General features: G+C 33.4%; 2 protein-coding genes across 2 annotated transcripts; one reads left to right on the top strand and one right to left on the bottom strand.

Moving 5' to 3' along the window:
* Positions 1–461: 461 nt before the first annotated feature.
* On the top strand, positions 462–1,589 carry LOC109241964 (transcription factor TCP12-like). The gene has a single exon (XM_019408789.1). The coding sequence runs from the start codon at positions 462–464 to the stop codon at positions 1,587–1,589; it is 1,128 nt and encodes a 375-aa protein (XP_019264334.1).
* A 6,263-nt stretch (positions 1,590–7,852) lies between these two features.
* On the bottom strand, positions 7,853–12,285 carry LOC109241970 (coiled-coil domain-containing protein 130). Its single transcript, XM_019408793.1, has 7 exons — positions 12,212–12,285; positions 10,496–10,558; positions 10,248–10,327; positions 9,282–9,390; positions 9,007–9,166; positions 8,661–8,824; positions 7,853–8,574 (listed from the first exon to the last, which is right to left on the bottom strand). The coding sequence occupies exons 1-7, from the start codon at positions 12,212–12,214 to the stop codon at positions 8,245–8,247; spliced, it is 909 nt and encodes a 302-aa protein (XP_019264338.1). The 5' UTR covers positions 12,215–12,285; the 3' UTR covers positions 7,853–8,244.
* Between the last annotated feature and the right edge of the window lie 5,851 nt (positions 12,286–18,136).

Genomic DNA, 18,136 nt, shown 5'->3' with positions numbered 1-18,136 from the left:
GGCAACTTATCCGCTAGAATATGTTAAGCAACTTATTAGCTAGAATATGTAAACATATAATAAGTAATGTAAAAATTCTCTATACTGATCAATATATGAGTTAAATCCAAATTTAATTTATTGACAAAATCCCAGATATAAATAGACAACCTTTTTTCTTACTTTCCTATTATCTTCCACATTCTATAAACTATTCCAGGATTCCACAACTATTTTCACCATCATTCCATTTCTTCCTTTCTTCCTCCACTGCTTTAGTCATTCAAATTGTGTTATTAGTCAAGCCCTACTCTCTTCCCTATCCCCATTCCACAACTTCATCTTTTTCTGCTTTATTCCTCTCATATTTCAATATAATAGAATAAAGCAGACCTAAGGTTCTTGATAACTTGCAAATATAACCAAAACCCTAGCTTGATTGACCAACTTTTTGACACTTTGCTACTTAAAAAACCTTATACATGTTTCCCAAAAGCAACATCAATGACCCTTTTTCCTACACCTCACAAGAATTGCTTAAACATTCTTATACACATGATGCTCATTATCAAAACCCTAATTCATCTTCAATAATAGTAGAAGATCATCCTTTTTTCTTGAATAACTTTCCTTCTCCATTTCTTGATCACCATGAATCCCCATTAAGCCAAATCTTTTCCCATCAACAACAACAACAACAAGAGCTAGAGCCTAGTGATCACCATCCTGATGCTGAAGTTGATCCTGATACTTCAAGATTTGGACGTGCTAACGTGAAAATCATAGAAGACCAGAGTTCAAATCCCAACGCAGAGCCTGTATCGCCATCATCAAAGAAGAGAAAACTAAGTGCAAAGCCGCGAAGGAGAACAGGAAAAAAGGATAGACATAGCAAGATTTGCACAGCTCAAGGTGTGAGAGATCGAAGAATGAGATTATCACTTCAAATAGCGCGTAAGTTCTTCGATCTACAAGACATGTTAGGGTTTGATAAAGCAAGTAAAACTATAGAATGGTTATTTTCCAAGTCCAAGAATGCCATCAAAGAGCTCTCAAGAAACATCCCACAAGAGAATAATACTTGTAGTGATCGAAACAACATAATGAGTGAGTCCCATATATTGGAATGTGAAGATCATAGAAAATTGAAAAAAATGGAGTTAAAGGACAAGCCAAGAGCAAAGGCAAGGGAGAACACCAAAGAAAATATGATGATCAAAGGCCACAAAAAGGGCAAAGAAATGTATGAGGCAAACCCTAAAAATGTCAATAAATTAGGGTCAAACTCTCAATCTCTTGAAAATAAATTTGCTAATGTTGGGATCATGGAAAGTTATTTAGGGGGTACAAGTTCTTCAATTAGTTCTATATTTGATTATGAGAATAGTGGAGTCAGAGGAGGCAATATAGATTATTTTGACAATTGTTACATGGGATTTCTTGAAAATTGGGACAACAAAAATTCCAACATCAACTGCAGTACTACAACAACAAACGAGGTACAAATCCCATTTGCAGGTAATAATAACACTAGCTCAATTTATTTGGACAATTCCAGGTATCAATTTCAGTTTCTGGACCAAGAAAACCATTTCTCCTGTAGGCATTAGAACTGGAATAAACTAGAATTTCATATTCTAGATTTTATTGTGTTATTATATCCTATGTTAAAACCTATTTTTCTGTTCTTCTTTTTTTGTTGATTTATGGAATATGGCAAAGTCTGGTATTTTGAACTTTGCTGCTTGAATGTAGAAAGACTCTGAAAATTAATACAAAAAAATTTTCTTTGATTAAATTGGATATTTTAATTTCTTCTGTTTCCAGATTTAATATGTACTACTAGTAGTCTAGTACTACCATTTGTTTATAATCGGTACACTTTTTAATATATCTAGGTGGATTTAATTAGGTCAAGCACTGCTCTCGAGGTTGGAGAATTATTCTCTTATATTTTTGAATTTTGTCAGAATAGGATATATATTGTTTGTAGCTTAGCAGTAGGAAATGATTGAAATCTTTGAACACTCAGACGAATTAATTACGTCTCAAACTCAAAACTAGTTAAGCACAACTATATGAATATTCCATTTTGCTTAGGTCCATTTATTATTCATAAGATTCATTAAAGTTAAATTATATTTACTTTGGTCGTCTAATTACGGCTTATAGACTGAACTCATCAAGTTTAAATCCTGAATCCGCCTCTAATGACAATAAAAAGATAAAGGCTTTTTCATGCTGAGAGTCGTAGGTTTTAGGTGTTCATTTTAGTTTCTAGGAGAAATTTTTGCTTAAGGTTATGTTATGAAATTTTAGGATCACGATTAGATTTGATCTAATCCTATTTGTAATTTAGTTTACTTGGATCCAACTTGTGTTTGATCTTTGTCCCAAACTAACAGTAATTAAGCTACCTTAATATTTCCTAGTAAATAATATATGTCTCAAATTCCATGATCACTTCTTATTCAAACTGCTGTAAGAAGTAAAATCTGTACTGGAGAGTGGTTCTAATGCATGGTTTATTATTGCCTGAATCACAAGCGGAGCCAAGTTTTTAAGCTTCGTCATTTTAATCCTTTTAAGTTACTGAGTTCTAAATTAATAATTTATATATATTCAATAATATTTTAAAAACAAAGATAAAGTATGAACCTAAACCACTGGGTTCGGTCGAACCCGTTTCCAACATTATAGACGATCGAGTCTCTTCCTTTCAACAAGTCAAATGCAATTTCTACCTATGAATTGAAGAGACATTAATGTTTACTTGTGGTATAGTTATTGCCTGGGTCAGGTTCCCCACATTATTTAACATTGACTTTTTTGTACCCTCAACGTCTTGCAGTATCTTAGGTACTGAGTTGTTATGTTGTCAAAGTAAAAGATACAAAGCTCAAAATAATATTAGCAACATATATAAGAGAGGATACAGTATACTGAATGAAACTTTATGTGCAAATTTTACTCTTTCTTGATTAATTAGAGTAAGATGTGACCATTCTTTTAATAAAATTTTCAAACAAGTATGTGTATTGGAATGCTTGCAACTTTGCTTTGTGTTTTTATATCTATTTTAGAGTACTTACTACTGAACGAATGGCCGGACAATTGGAGCAACAGTAAAGTTGGTTCCGCGTGACCTATAGGTCATGGGTTCGAGCCATAGAGGTTTGTATTAAGATAAGTTGTCTACATCGCATCCCTTGGAGTACAGCCCTTTCTTGAACCCTGCGTAAACACGAGATGCCTTGTGCATCGGACTGTCCTTTTCCTGATAGTTTTCTATTTTGACACAACAATTGCTCAATAGTATGAGTTTTGGATGTAAGTTATCTACGTTGACAGCACAAAGAATATTTACCTTATTGATGTAATTTAACATATTGCCAAGGGTTTTCAGAAACAGCCTCACTTGCATTATTAAAGGTAGGGATAAGGCCAGCCAAGGGCGAAGCCACCTTTTGCAAAGGGTGGTCAACTGAACACCCTTCACCGAAATATTACGAAAAATTACACTGTGTATATAAGTAAAATATTGATTTTAGATGTATAAAATATATATTGAACACTTTTCTTTTTAGTTCTTTCGAGTCTGAACGCCCTTGGAAACATTTCTGGTTTCGACACTGAGGTCAGTGTACACACTAGCTTCCTGACCCCCACTTGTAGGATAACACTGGGTTGTTGTTTTTGTTATGTAATTTAACATATTATTTACTCACTTACTCTACTATCCAGATTATTACATTATGTTTGTTATAAACAATTACGGAATTACCTGCTATTGCTGGTAAATTTCTTAAGTGAAAACTCAATATATATGTATATCAACCATAGCAGTTAAAAGAAATGAATTACAAATACTGTTGCATTCAATAATATGCTGAATAGAAGTATGCAGAAGAACTGACATATTGATCTTACTAAAGGGAAAACTTGTTCCATCCAATTTTTACCCTTATTTCTTTTGTTGTTCTGACTAAATGATTCTGGTTTTCTGCTATTCTAGTTACTGTACCTCTGAGCTTATACATAGGAATTCTACAGAATGAGGATTGACAGAAATACTTTTGGTTCTGCATTGTTATATCCACTGAGTGCACAACAATCAAATACTGTTATTACTAATAGTTGGGCCTAAGATATTATAGTACTACTTTGTTTAAGGGGTCGTTTGGTTCGAAGACAAGTTATGTTTGGAGCTAGAACACGACCTATGGGTTCGGCCGAATCCAGTAACTTTTGTCTATATCGTATATTTGTCTTAAGAAATTCATCGAATATGTATAATTTATTAATTTAAAATCCAGTAACTTAAACAGATTAGATTCTCAAACTCATAAACATCAAATCCTGACTCCGCCTCTGCTTATGATTAGTTATACTGTAATTAGTTATGTTGTGGTTAGTTATCCTGCTATTATTTCTTATTGGTTGTTTGGTAAATTATATTAATCTTAGGATTGTCAATTTTACTGCTTTATCTTGGGATAACTTATCCTGCGATTACTATCCTACCCCCTAACAGGTATAAGTTAATAGCGTACTATTTTTAATCCTGGGATAACTTATTTCAGGATTAGTAACCAAACAAGGGGTAAAACGGTACTAAATTTTTATCCCAGCATTATTTTTGTTTATACATCATACCAAACGACTCCTAAGAGTTCAACTAATATTTACTGACGATGTAAAGAACTTTTACACTATCAGATTACTTTTTACTTCTTGTAGCAGGCAATATGTCTTATTTTTAAGATTATAATTGATATTTTATATTGAGGATTGTCTGTATGTTATTTGACATCTTTTGGGTGATTTGATAATATAAAATCTTCTTTATACTGTCATAGTATATAGGTAAACTCTTTTTTTTCTTTGTGGCAATAGTTTTCTGAGCTACTTGATGATATTTCTGTCAGTAGTACTAAATTATCGGCAGCGTATAACAAGAAAAGGACAACACTATTGCATTGGAAACTAACATTTATTGCAACATTTTGGAAAAAGAAAAAACAAAAATCAAAAGTACTACATAAATAGAAGTCAATCTATTGGATTGACTATAGTAAATTGAAGTGACCAACTCAATAAATTCATTCAGGTAGAGTCAAAGATCATACCATGTCTTTCAGCAGCAAAAATTTTAATATCCCTATACAATTCCTTCTTTGCTGCATATGCTTTAAATTACTTCTGCAGGCTTCTTACATTCACTTGATGACCTAAATCCAATATGTTATTTGAGATTATTAGGATGTATTTGGGAAAGATTTGGAATGGAATAATATCGATTCGTGCAGAATAAGTTGCCTTGAGTGGTGAAATTGACAACTAGCAAATATTCAATTTTATTGACATTTTTTTTTTTTTGAGAAGTAAAAATCCATTGACATCTTATTCGAAGTTTCATTGAGGAACTTCCATTTATGAACATAGGCAAGTCAATCTAATTTCTTTCTCATTATCTTAAAAAGAATTAAAACTAGATCATGCATGGTCTTAAAGAATCCTTTTGTATTATGGCGCCGACCAATATCCTGATACACATAACGAATACTGATATTTGTATTGTGGTGCTATTAATATCCAGATTTACATCGTGTAAGACTCATTAAAAGGGGCCGTGCTTCATATTGGAATTTTTTCCGTACTTAAGATTGGAATTCGAAACATCTGATTAAGGGTAGACGGTGAAAGTCCTAACATGGGAAAATGGCATCTCATGTTCCTGTTCAGCATGTCCTACAAACATTGTAGTATAGTTTTTGCTTACTACTTAATTCCCCTAAACAAGGACAAAAAATTTCATGGACCAAGAAAGGCCAAAAAACTCTTTTTGACTCCACCAACCATTAAAAAAACACTTCTATTTTAACTTTGTGCCTTTTTTTCTTCAAAAGAATTTCACCTTCTGACACTTTGGACTCGAAAAAGTATAACAAGAAAAAGTAGTGTACATTCAGTCTGCAACCTGCTTTAAATTCCTTTAAATGCAATAATTGATAGATGAGTTTAAGTTTTATACATTAATATGATAAAATATTAGCACAATCAGAGGCCGCATATAAGATGATTACATGTATTCTCTATGATAAACACTAATTAGTGACATAGTAACGCAAGTACAACTAATATGATATAAAAGGTTAAATTACAGATAGTGTAAAGAAAATTTATATTGTCGGTGTATATAATTTAAATTCCTAATATAATTATGAAACATTTATGCAGGGGCGGATTTATAGGCAACATTATGGGGCATGTGTACCCGTGACCTTTTCGCAAAATTAAATATTTTATGTACATATTTTCGAAAATTGATATAATATTAACTGTTGTCACCCACACTCTAAAAAGGTTGAATGTTGCGCTTGGTTGAAGGTTGAGTTATTTATCAAGATGAATGTGGATCAATTCCCACTTAGTACATTTTTTTCTCCTTTTTTTAGTAGTGCACCCATGTACTAGAAATCCTTGATCCGCCTGTGTATTTATGTTTTTCACCAAAATGGATTCTGCTTGGAACAACTATTCTAATTCTTAAAGTTGATATTTGGTCGAATACAGAAGCAACACTGCTGCAACATGTTCTATCAAAGGTTGTTACTACAATTGGTGAAACTCAAGAATCTGTATTATTTGTATGTGTTTGAATATAATTTTTAAGCTCATCATTTAATAACGTTTCCATTGTTATGTCACATATTGTAGTGAAGAAATATAGCTGTTTTTCTTATTCATGTGCTATCTTAAGGAAAGTAACTTTCTATTTTTATCCTTTACTGTTTCAGACTTGAGTAAAAGTATTCTTGAAAAATTGCTGGGGCCAGATAATTGTTTATTAACTCTTTGGAAAAATTGTAGAGAAGTCATTGAAGAGAGTAAAATCTTTTGTTGAGATGATTGTTGGCCTTCTTTGCCTATATGGTCGTAATCCTTGAGTAATAAAGTGTATTTTTACTTCTCTTTTTTACTGTGGGTGAAATGAATGATGAATAGTCCATATATAGATTATAGAGATGCACATGACTAGTTTTTTCGATCAGAGCTCGTCACACCAAGCTTACTTAGTACAGTTTATATGTGTGATTTGCGAACTATTGCATAGTGAACAGGTTACCAATGCACATCTCGAGCTCGATATTGTACCTTAACCTCGGTACACTTCACACCCACCCAATCGTGAGAAAATGACAATTCACTAAAAATACTGTATATCATAGTCTGGGATCAAGAATAATGTATACGCAAATTTTATCTTTATCTTGTGATGGTAGAAATATTGTTTCTGATAAACCTCGAGTCACATGTGATCAATATTTTATTTAGCCAACCCTTAAAACGATCAGGATATATTTTCTTGAACAAATTGGTAAACCTTTTGGAGAAAGGTTTTTTAATGAAAAAAACGTGAAGTGACACCAAATGAGCATTGTCTTCGAAAATAGTTCTTGATCAAGGTTGCGTGGTGACTTGGAAGTGTCAGCTACGTGGCTTAGACTTTTTGGATAGACCTTTAAATAAAATTTAGAAACTAGTATAGGTGAATATACAATACAATTGTGCAGAAGTGGATTTTTTTTCAGAAGAAAGATGTCAAGAAATCCAAATAATTACATAACACGTATAGCAAAGATATTCACGCTTGTCTCCTAATTCTAAAACTGGTCCCGGATTTCACGACCTTCCCTGTCATATTTACTGATACTGAAGAAATGGGAATAAAGGAATTTTTTTTTTTCTTCTTTTACTACTATCCAAATCATACTTTTCAGTCCTATAAATGTACATTTTTTCCAATCAGTTAAAACACCAAATAACTTTACCTAAAAGCATTCTTGATACAATGTTACTGTAGATAGAATTAACATAACTTTGTATAGTTCATTAAAAACCAAGCAAAACATGAATGCTTGAATCCCAAGTCGATTCACTATACTACTGAAATCAATTTTCAAGCATTTCCGGCAATCTCGGTATGCTGAAAGCTACAAAAAGATTTACACATCTAGCTTGCTGTGATGGATACAGATTCTCTTTTATTCAGATTGACAAATACAAGCACAGTTAGAAGCAAAAGGAGAAACACTCGAAATCAATAACTCTGTACACGTAACTCAGCTGCCTACCGGACAATTAACAAAGTAAAAACTAACTATAAGTAGAAGGCAACAAATTTTAAACTCAATTCTCGACCGGGAGGTTAACCAAGAATCTAAAAATATAGGCAGGAGGAAAGCACTGGAAAGCATTTTGTTAAATTCTCCTTTGTTTCTTAGATGAAGCAGCAGCTTCAGACCATGATGAAGGCTTAAATCCTCCAACCAGCAACTTTGATGCAGCAGCCGCGTTTATTTTTCTCCTCTTAGATTCTAACTCTGACCGCTTAGAAGAACCAGACGATTCAAAAAAGATTGAACCAGAGTAAATAATGGCTCGTTTATCCCTTCTGTTCCTATCGAACTTATGAGCAAATTTAACACTTGCAGCAGTTGCAGCATCCTCTGCAGATGGTGGTAATAACCTAATACCAAGTCCAATCTTCTTAGAAGCAGCCTCTTCTTCGGCAACTCTTTTCTTTTGAGTCTGTACACATGCAAAAGAGGATGATAAGGACCCAAGTAAAGGAAAAAAGAGGAAAATGCACAAGACTGACATAAACAAAAGCATACCCTAAGCTTGGCTCGCAGAGCCTTGTTCATGGCATAATCATCTGAATGTCTAGTATCAGACACTCGCTGAAGACGAACAAGTAAAGGCTCAGCTTCTTTCTTCTTCTTCAAGTCTTCCTCCTGGTGCTCCAGCCGATAAAAAGGATCCACTAGCTTACTTTTATCTGGAAGAAAAGCAGATCAGTTATTAAAAAACTCCTCAGTACCTATAGTGCATCACAATAAAGTAATGTACAAAATTGCAGACTTCTATTCACCTGTCAACGCAATAGCTTCTCTAAGTGACAATAGCAACATGAATTCATCATGAAGAAAATGCACTAAACACTACTTGTATAGTGCTTACCTTCATCTACTGGAAGTATCATGGTTTCAGCATCTTCAGCGTCATAATCTTCGATCTTCTTTCGAGCTCCACTTATAATTACATACTCACAGTTCTTTGGATCTGTTTGAATGACAATTTCATGCTTGCAGCATGCACTTTTCATACTAAAGCTCCATATCTAACACGAGTATAATTACAATTAGCAAACAGAAAACCAAGAGTCATTTGACTTGCACAGTTGGCTACAAGTGAGAGGATTCAGTCTCATATACTGCATCATGACAAAATCATACCTTTGTGGAGTAATAGTTTCCTACTTGCTTTTTCTCAGCATTGAACCTCACACCCTTGGCAATCATCGACTCACATCCTCCACACCAGATATTGTATGGCATCTCGAACCTATAAAAAAAGAAGATATTATTGGGTAGTGAGTGATGATGCTCATAACAGCAGAGCTGGAAAATAAAGAACGCATGAGAATACTAATTAAAAAAATAATGCATCAGCAAGAAAAACACTTTATTTTTCCTTCTTTGTGTAAATGCATAGATTTCTACCTTCATCATATCCTAATATTGAACTTAGTGAACTAACATTGTTTTCAAGCAGGATACATCAAAAAAATTGGGTTCTAAGTATGCATTTTGAATCGCCATGCTTTGCCAATACCAATTCAGGCATCAGAGGACATCAAGCTGAAGTCACAATGTGTTAGATAATTCCTAATATTTAACTCAGTTAAGCAATAAAATCATGCTAATAAATTGACCAGGTTTAGCAATTACAAGGCCATGGTAGCAAGTCCGACTAAGCCTCTCTCTTTTTTCTTTTCTTTTTTTTCCGATTTAAATAAGTAATATGCAATCAAAGCTTGATACTTCAAACTCGATCTTTCCAATTACCAGGTGTGACTACGAATGCTTTTCTGAAAAATGAGTTCAATCTGTGAGATGTTCCCTAAAATTGAAGTTGACAAGGAGGTAAACCTCAGTTTTTTATTTGGATAAAGCAAAGAAAAATTTAGATATCTGGAAGGTCCATTCGACACCAAGGCAATAGGTATCAAATGCTATGCGACGGTAAACATTACTTTAACTTCTTCTATCCAAAAACACACATGCAAATTTTCTCCTCATCCAGATTATCTCATGGCTAAACTGGCTCAAAACATTAAGAACTAATTCTGCCATTATAGTGCTGCTTGGCGTCAGCATCCCAAAGGACAAGTAAAATACAGAATTTTCATGGTTCAGTACCTTATAATTAAAATGCCCTGGTCTATCTTTCTTGCTCTCTCTCGGAGAGCATGTTGGCCATTGAATTTGTTCAGTGAACCCTGGAAAGAAACCTGAATTAGTAACTAGAACTCTTCTCTGAATCCAACATTCCACCAGATACAGAGACTTTTGTCTGTAGCTATCTTCTCCTATTATAAGCCCTTCAAAGGAATTTACTCTATTTCTGCTTAAGTATCACCGAAGCAACAATGTTTATATCTACTTACCTTCTTGGGAGACCATTCTGGAGGATAGTAAAAGTTGTCCGCCCTAGCAGCTGCAAGTGAAGACTGGAACAGAAAAACAAATGACATATTAGCACCGACATTTAGAGCGATAAAAGGAAAACTGACAAATGAAACTCAAGCTGAAAGTTTATTAGGAGATTAGGTGCAGGATTGCGCTGTAAATTATGTTACTGCACCTATGATAAAGCTAGTAAAAGATCAGCCTTTCAAACACTTATTTATCACACAACTGCTTCAAAGATCCAAAAGAACAAAAAAAATACACAGAGCTTACTTGCTAATTATAGAGCATTTCACAATATTTTATTGGATGCAAAAAAAAAAAAAACTGAAAAGGTAAGAAAGGGCAAGTAAAGAGTAGAGATACATGTCCGTCCCCCACACAGTTAAGGAAGACAGGAAGGCAAGAGACGCCCTCCATATTAGCTTCCTCTACCTCTCAAAAAATCGACCCAAAAATAAAAAGAAAAACTTTCTCAGACCTCTTACAATCTCATACACACACACACACACACACAAAAAAAAAAAAAAAAAAAAGAGGACAACACCAATAATTAAATCTCTGGAGGGTAAACTGCCCGACAGACGCCTGCCTAACATATAATTAGGAGGGATCGAAAATTCAGACTATGTCAAGGTTTTGACATATTGACAAAACATATAAGAGCTCATATTCATCTGTGAAGATATTATACTGAAAGATCCCTCTAAACCCCAACAACAACAAACCCAACGTACACAGACCGTACCCCTACCTTGAGAAGGTAGAGCGGTTGTTTCCACTTTCCAACAGACCCTCGGCTCAAGCAAAGACGAAAAAGAAGCAGTGGCAAAAGACCCCTCTAAATCCCATTTCTTAGAATTAAATATTACCTCCTAAACTAATAATAATTTGGAAGATGGAGACCATAATCAAATCAATCAATCGAACAACTAAACACACCTCAATCTCAAACTAGTTGCAGCGACCAGCTATAATTGTTTCCCAGAGGACTCACTATATTAGACATAACCATCCTCCTTTATCCAGGCTTTCGACCAGCTATGCTTTGCGAAACTTACACAACCAGATAGAACCAGATCCAGGATCTGAAATTTATGTGTTCAAGTTCGGGATATTACCACAACCTAATTAATTTGCTAAATCCAAAATCAATTATTTCTAGTTGATGAACTTTTTTACACATTCAGGGTCTGGGCCAGAAGCTGAACCCATTAGTTAAAATCTACATCCGCCTTTGTAGCCAGAGTTGGATACCTTAATCAAATAACATCTCAATATTGTTTTCCAAAATGAAAATTGGTTCATCACAATTTTACACAATATATCAATAGCCAAATTGAACATAAACCCATCTCCACCATGACGATATTGTGCTTAAATAGATCTACAAAGAGACTTTTTGTAATTAAATTCTCAATATTCATTACTACATAGCCAAACTGGAATCCTAATCTTATAGTAACAGCTCAAAAAACTTTTTTTACGGGCACACCGCATAGTGTGTATTTTACAATATTTACACACAACTGTGAGCAACTCAAAGTCAAAACAATCAAGACAAAAATAATGAACAAATAAAATTGAACACTAATATAAACCCTAGATGATGTACAAAAAATTAAATTAATGAAATAAAATTATAAAAATGAAGAATAAATCGTAATTACCGAAAATTTGTAAGATCAACATACCATATTTTGATCTTCAAAGCTTCGGTTATTTGATCGGTTTTTTGGATCCTCAAAGGTTAAGGGAAATTCGCGTTTTGATTGCAGTTTGGGAATGTCTGATGGTTTTATATATAAACAAAACGGTACCGTTAAGGGAATGGATTCAGGCGGCAAAAGCCCGTAGTCGGCAGTGCACTTTGATTGATGGGCCTGAACTAAATATAGTCCAGGTAAAAATTGGGCTTTGACAAAAACAAAAAATAGCACGAGCTAGCCAGTTTTCGGACTGGTTATTCAAAAATAGCCAGCGTTAGCAAAATCATTGAAAAATAGCTACTATTTTGCTGCAATACGGAAAGTTCCAGCATAATATACTGGAGATCGGTGCACCTGTGTATGAACTTCCAGCATATTATGCTGGAACTCCAACACGCGGAAAGTTCCAGCATAATATACTAGAGATTGGAGTACCTGTGTATGAACTTCCAGCATATTCCTGGACCGATATATTATATTGAAACTCCAGTATAATATGCTGGAAGTCCAGTATATTATACTGGAGTATTTTTCGAATTTTGAATATTGTTTTCGTTCAGATTTATCTTTACATAAAAAGTGGCTAAATTTCGATTACTTTTGAAACTGTGGCTATTTTTGATTGACCACTTGGAAATTTGGCTATTTTTTAATTTCTCCCTGACAAAAATGTAAAAAGAATTAACCCAAATAGCCACCTACTCAACCTCTTAAATTAAAAAGAGTCGGTGAAGGTATATTATATGCATAATTTGTGTATTATATGTGTATAATTATGTATAATATATGTATATGGCTAGAAAAAGTAAAAAGTAAGTGTAACCGGCTATTTATGTAAAGATCCCAACATGTAACTCAATTGTGAATTGAAGAAGGGAAAATTATCGACACATCAAACATTTATACTGTATTTATCATTTGTAACTATACTTTCAGCAAATTTACCATTCATAACTATATTTGAATTTTATAGCAAATCCATAAAATAAGAGATTAATTATTTTGAACTAAAATAAGAGAGCAATAAGCTCTCGTAGCAGTTGGTTAGAGCGCCCGCTTAATTAGTGGAGGTTTTGAGTTCGACTCTCAACAAGAATATTTTATTTTTATGTATTTCTGTATTTTGCCTTAGTTGTATTCGTTGCGAGAATAATTCAGTCAATACAAGTTGTATCATTTGTATAAACCGCTGTATTTCGCCTTGGTTATATTCGTTGCACGAATTAACACAATTGCACGTTAATACATATTGTATTCGTTGTGCGAACGAATACAGTTGACACAGGTTGTATTCGTTGCGCATTTGAATACAAGTGATACAAGTTAGTAGCAATACTACTGATGGTTATTAAGCAAATTATAGTTACTAGACTCTAAACTATAGTGGTTTACTAATGAAGAATTAAACTAAATAGTCAATCACCCAACCGCTTAAACTAAAAATAATCAACGGATGCAATATATATATATATATATATATATATATATACACACTAGGAAAAATAAACAAAAAAATCCGATCGACTATTAGTTTAAAAGTCTCCAAATATAAATACGACATTCTTCTTACATATATATCACATGTATTTTTCGTTTTTTCATCTTGTCCTTTAATATTATAATGGAGATTTTGGTGATTGTCCTAACCTTAAGTATAGTCCATATAAGGTGGTAGACAATAGTGAAAATTATATGTACGAAAATAGCTATTCAAGATAAATCCCACTAAAAGTGCACTTTTATTATTGCTTGCTATTTCTTTCCCATATACCCCTATTTGACACCATCAATACAACATTACTAGCTTCACTAGATTGCTTGGTAGAATGATAAATATGGATTACACTTGTTCCCCACCTTACGGCAAAAACACTTTGCAATTTACCCAAAATGAATGGAAACATGCATGTTCTCCCTAGAGAAAAGAGAGGAGAGAGAGAGAGAGTTGACTTTTATTAAAAAAAATTATTTAACTTAAATATACTAACGGTGTAAATAATTTCTTATATTATGAGTATAATTTAACTTATCGTATTTGAATTGTTAGTATAATTAACCTGTCATCACAGGTTGACTACCTTATTTTTCAGGTAATTAGTTTTACTTATGGCAGTTCATGTAGTAATCTTATAGACAATCTGAATGTGTAAAAGTTGTTTTACATTATCTGTGTACATAAATTAAACTATTAACGAAATTTATAGTATAATAATACCAGTGGGAGTACTCTTCCACACAATAAGAGTGGGTTTGATTCCCGTTCGATCCCCCTTTCCTTCCCCTTCTCGGCCCCGATCACCTTATATAATTAACGGAAAAGGGCCACATATACCCTCGATTATATTATCGCAAAAGGTTTAAATGTACCATTTATTATACTTTGAGTTCATATATATCCTTGTCGTTATATTATTGGTTCAAATATACACATTTTTTATTAAGTTTATCCAAAGTGGACATCCAATCCTACGTGGCACTGACATTTGATGGGGTGGATGCCGCATGGCTTGCCACCTCAGTGCCCCTAATCCATTTTACCCCTTCTATTTTTTTTTCCACCACTAAAATTTTCTTTCCCTCCACACTATTGCCACCATTACCGCTACCATAAAAAATATTGTATTTCAAATTTTATTCATTTATATATGGATTAGGGGCGTTGAGGTGGCATGCCATGTGACATCCACCTCATCAAATATCAGTGCCACGTAGGATTGGATGTCCACCATAAACAAAATTAACAGAAGAAGGGTATATTTGAACTAATAGTATTATGGTAGGGGTATGTTTAGACCCAAAGTATAACGAATGGTGTATTTAAACCTTTTTCTCATAATATAGGAGTATATTTGGCCCTTTTCCATATAATTATTGAGATAAACTCATAAAATATACTTGCATTTAATACTTTTAGTTTAACTCGAAGATCCATGTGACCTATAGATTATGGGTTCGAACCGTGTAATTAATTATTAATATAATGTATCAGGGTATACTACTTACATCACACCCGTTGGGATGTGACCTTTTCCCGAAGCCTACGTCGATGCGAGATGCTTTCTACACCAAACTATTTTTTTTTTAAGTTAATCTCGAAGATATACCAAAGTTCCAATAATGCTTGGTGATTTGAAAATCTATATGGTATATTAATTTTAGGGGTTTGACAATCCACAAAATAATGACCCCCTTTTTATTCCTTGATATCTAAGGAACACTTATTGGGAAAAGGGTCTACCGCCCCCCATTTCTTTCTTTCCACCCAACACCTCACAGAACTCTCCACCTTCTTTCTTACCCACATTAAATTACTACTACTCTTATCTTTTAATGTTTATGTTTATTCACAAGTCTAACATGTAAGCAAAGCTCCCTTTCTTTCCTAAAATTCAACTCTTCCCTTCTTCTACTTTCTTAAGATATGTGTTTATACGTGTTTGTACATTAGATTCAAGCTGTCAACCTTCAAATTTTCTCAATCTCCAAGAAGAAATATATATTTGATCCTTTTATTTCTCTACTTATTTCTTTGATCCATGTTTCCTCTTGTGACCATTCTCTTTCAATATGGGCTTAAAGGTTCCTCATGTAATATGCTTTATTCTTTGGTTCTCTTTACTTGTTCTCCTCTTTCAAGAATTCAAATTCTTGAAAACCAACCACAAAATCATAACATACTCTTCATCTAATAATCACCCTTTATTTACTCAAAGAAAAGCACTTATAGCAAGCAATTTTGACTTCACACCATTTGTCAAAAATCGTCACCACCACCACCACCACCGGAAGCATTCCCCGGTCGACGTTCATGACCAGCCGGAGCCAGTCGGAAGTGAGATTGATCCACGATACGGTGTCGAAAAACGGCTCGTCCCGACCGGTCCAAACCCATTGCATCATTAGGGTTGGAGGAAAATTTCATACAAAAAAATAACAAAAACCAAGCTTCCCCATTGTTTTATTCTTGAAGAGCATGGTGTATGATCTAGTAAGTACGTACTTTTTGCGTCTTGTACATGTACTAATGAAAAGTTTGATATTTAATAACAATAGCTTTCTTTTAGTTATTTATTTTTTAAAGCATATATGAGAATGTCATTATAATTAAACTTACATTGATGTATAACTCTTGCTTGAACACTAATAAATTGCTTGTTGGTGAATGTTGTTGTAATATGTGAGTTGTGAAAGAATTAAAGTTAAGGGAAGAAAATGAGTAGCTGTGACGGCACGGCAATGGGGGGCAAATATAGGGTACTTATTAGCTAATGCCATAACTATAATTAGTATGAAATTAATTGATGTTGTTGGTCAGTATCGGTGAAGGCTAAAAAATGCAAACAAGTGTGCAATGCACGTGAGAAGTTGGGTTATATCTAGCAAATTAATTAGAGCTACCATACCTAAAGCTATATCTCCAAATACGTCCCAACTTCTTTTTTTCTCCCTTTGTAATTTAACTTACTATCGAGCAAATTTCTTCGTTTTTTTTTTTGGTGGTATCGATTATTGTATTAGGCGCCAAATAATTCATATGTGTGTATTACACGATACAAATACATGTGCGTTGTTAGTAGGGGTGTTCAAACCGAACCGAAAAACCAAATCAAATCGATTAAAACCCGACTAGGTTTGGTTTGACTTGATTTGGTATTGAATAATAAAATGTATAAATATATACATTTTATTATTTTAAGACTTTATAGTGAATTTTCTTTAGAAAATGTAGAAATATTTGGGATCCTCTCATGTATTAACCTTGAAAGCGTAAATTAACGAAAAATTATTGTTAGACGACTAAGAAAATAACTATCATGTGTTACTAAAAAAAATCTCCCATTAGAATATTTTAATAAATCATATGTTTGTCAGTTTTTTTCATATTTACTAAACATATATTCACTTATCAAAGCTTTATCTATAATTTTAACAAAGTAAGAATGAAATAATATTCACGTAACAAAAAAAACGAAAACCCAAAAAAAACCCGACAAAATCGAACAAATCCAAACCAATATAGTTGGTTTGGTTTGGTTTTGATAAAAACCAAACCAACCCGATCCATATACACCCCTAGTTGTTAGAAAAATAGCATAATGTAAATGAAAACATTCACCAAAAAAGGCTTATACTTTAGCGGCAGAGTAAGAGCCTCCATACATAAGGTGTGAGTTCAATTCTCATCCCTCTCCTGCCTTTTCCCTTCCCCTATATCTCTTATGTAATAGAAAATAATTCTAAAAAGGAAAACAAATTAAAACATTCATTTCATTCTTATCTTAGTCTTATAAATCATCCATTAGATAAGAAGATTAATAATTATAGTGGTTTAAATATTGCGAGTCATGTACTTGAGAAAAACGGAGTCGTGGTTTGGTGTTTCTGTTAAGTAGTGGGTATCTCTGAAACAAAAGATCAAAATATATCGATAAGGGTGTGTTTGGTATAACGGCAAATGTTTTTCAAGAAAATATTTTCTTGGAAAACAAGTAGTAATCTTACTCATTTTCCGGTGTTTGATACGCAAATTAAGAAAAATAACTTCTCAAGAGTATTCATAAATATTTAGATATAATAAATTGAAGCCATAAATTTTTAAACCATCAACCTTTCAAACCCACAAATTTCATAAACTTCCGAACCGCTAAACTTTTGAAACTGCAAACTTTTGAACCCATAAACTTTATAATTTCAAAACCCGTAAACTTCCGAACACCTAAACCTTCGAACTCATAACTACTTGTAAAATTTCGAACTTGTAAACCGAAAGATGAAAAAACTAAAACTGAAAATATATTTTTAAAAAAAAATATTTTTTTCTCCGGGATGGGGGGGGGGGGGGGGGAGATGGGAGGCTACAGAAAAACGAAAAAACAGAAATTTTTTTAAAAAAAAGTAAAAAAAAAACTT

This window comes from Nicotiana attenuata, unplaced genomic scaffold (assembly GCF_001879085.1).
Source record: "Nicotiana attenuata strain UT unplaced genomic scaffold, NIATTr2, whole genome shotgun sequence".
Taxonomy (NCBI): Eukaryota; Viridiplantae; Streptophyta; class Magnoliopsida; order Solanales; family Solanaceae; genus Nicotiana; species Nicotiana attenuata.
This window is presented reverse-complemented; position numbering and strand designations above follow the sequence as displayed.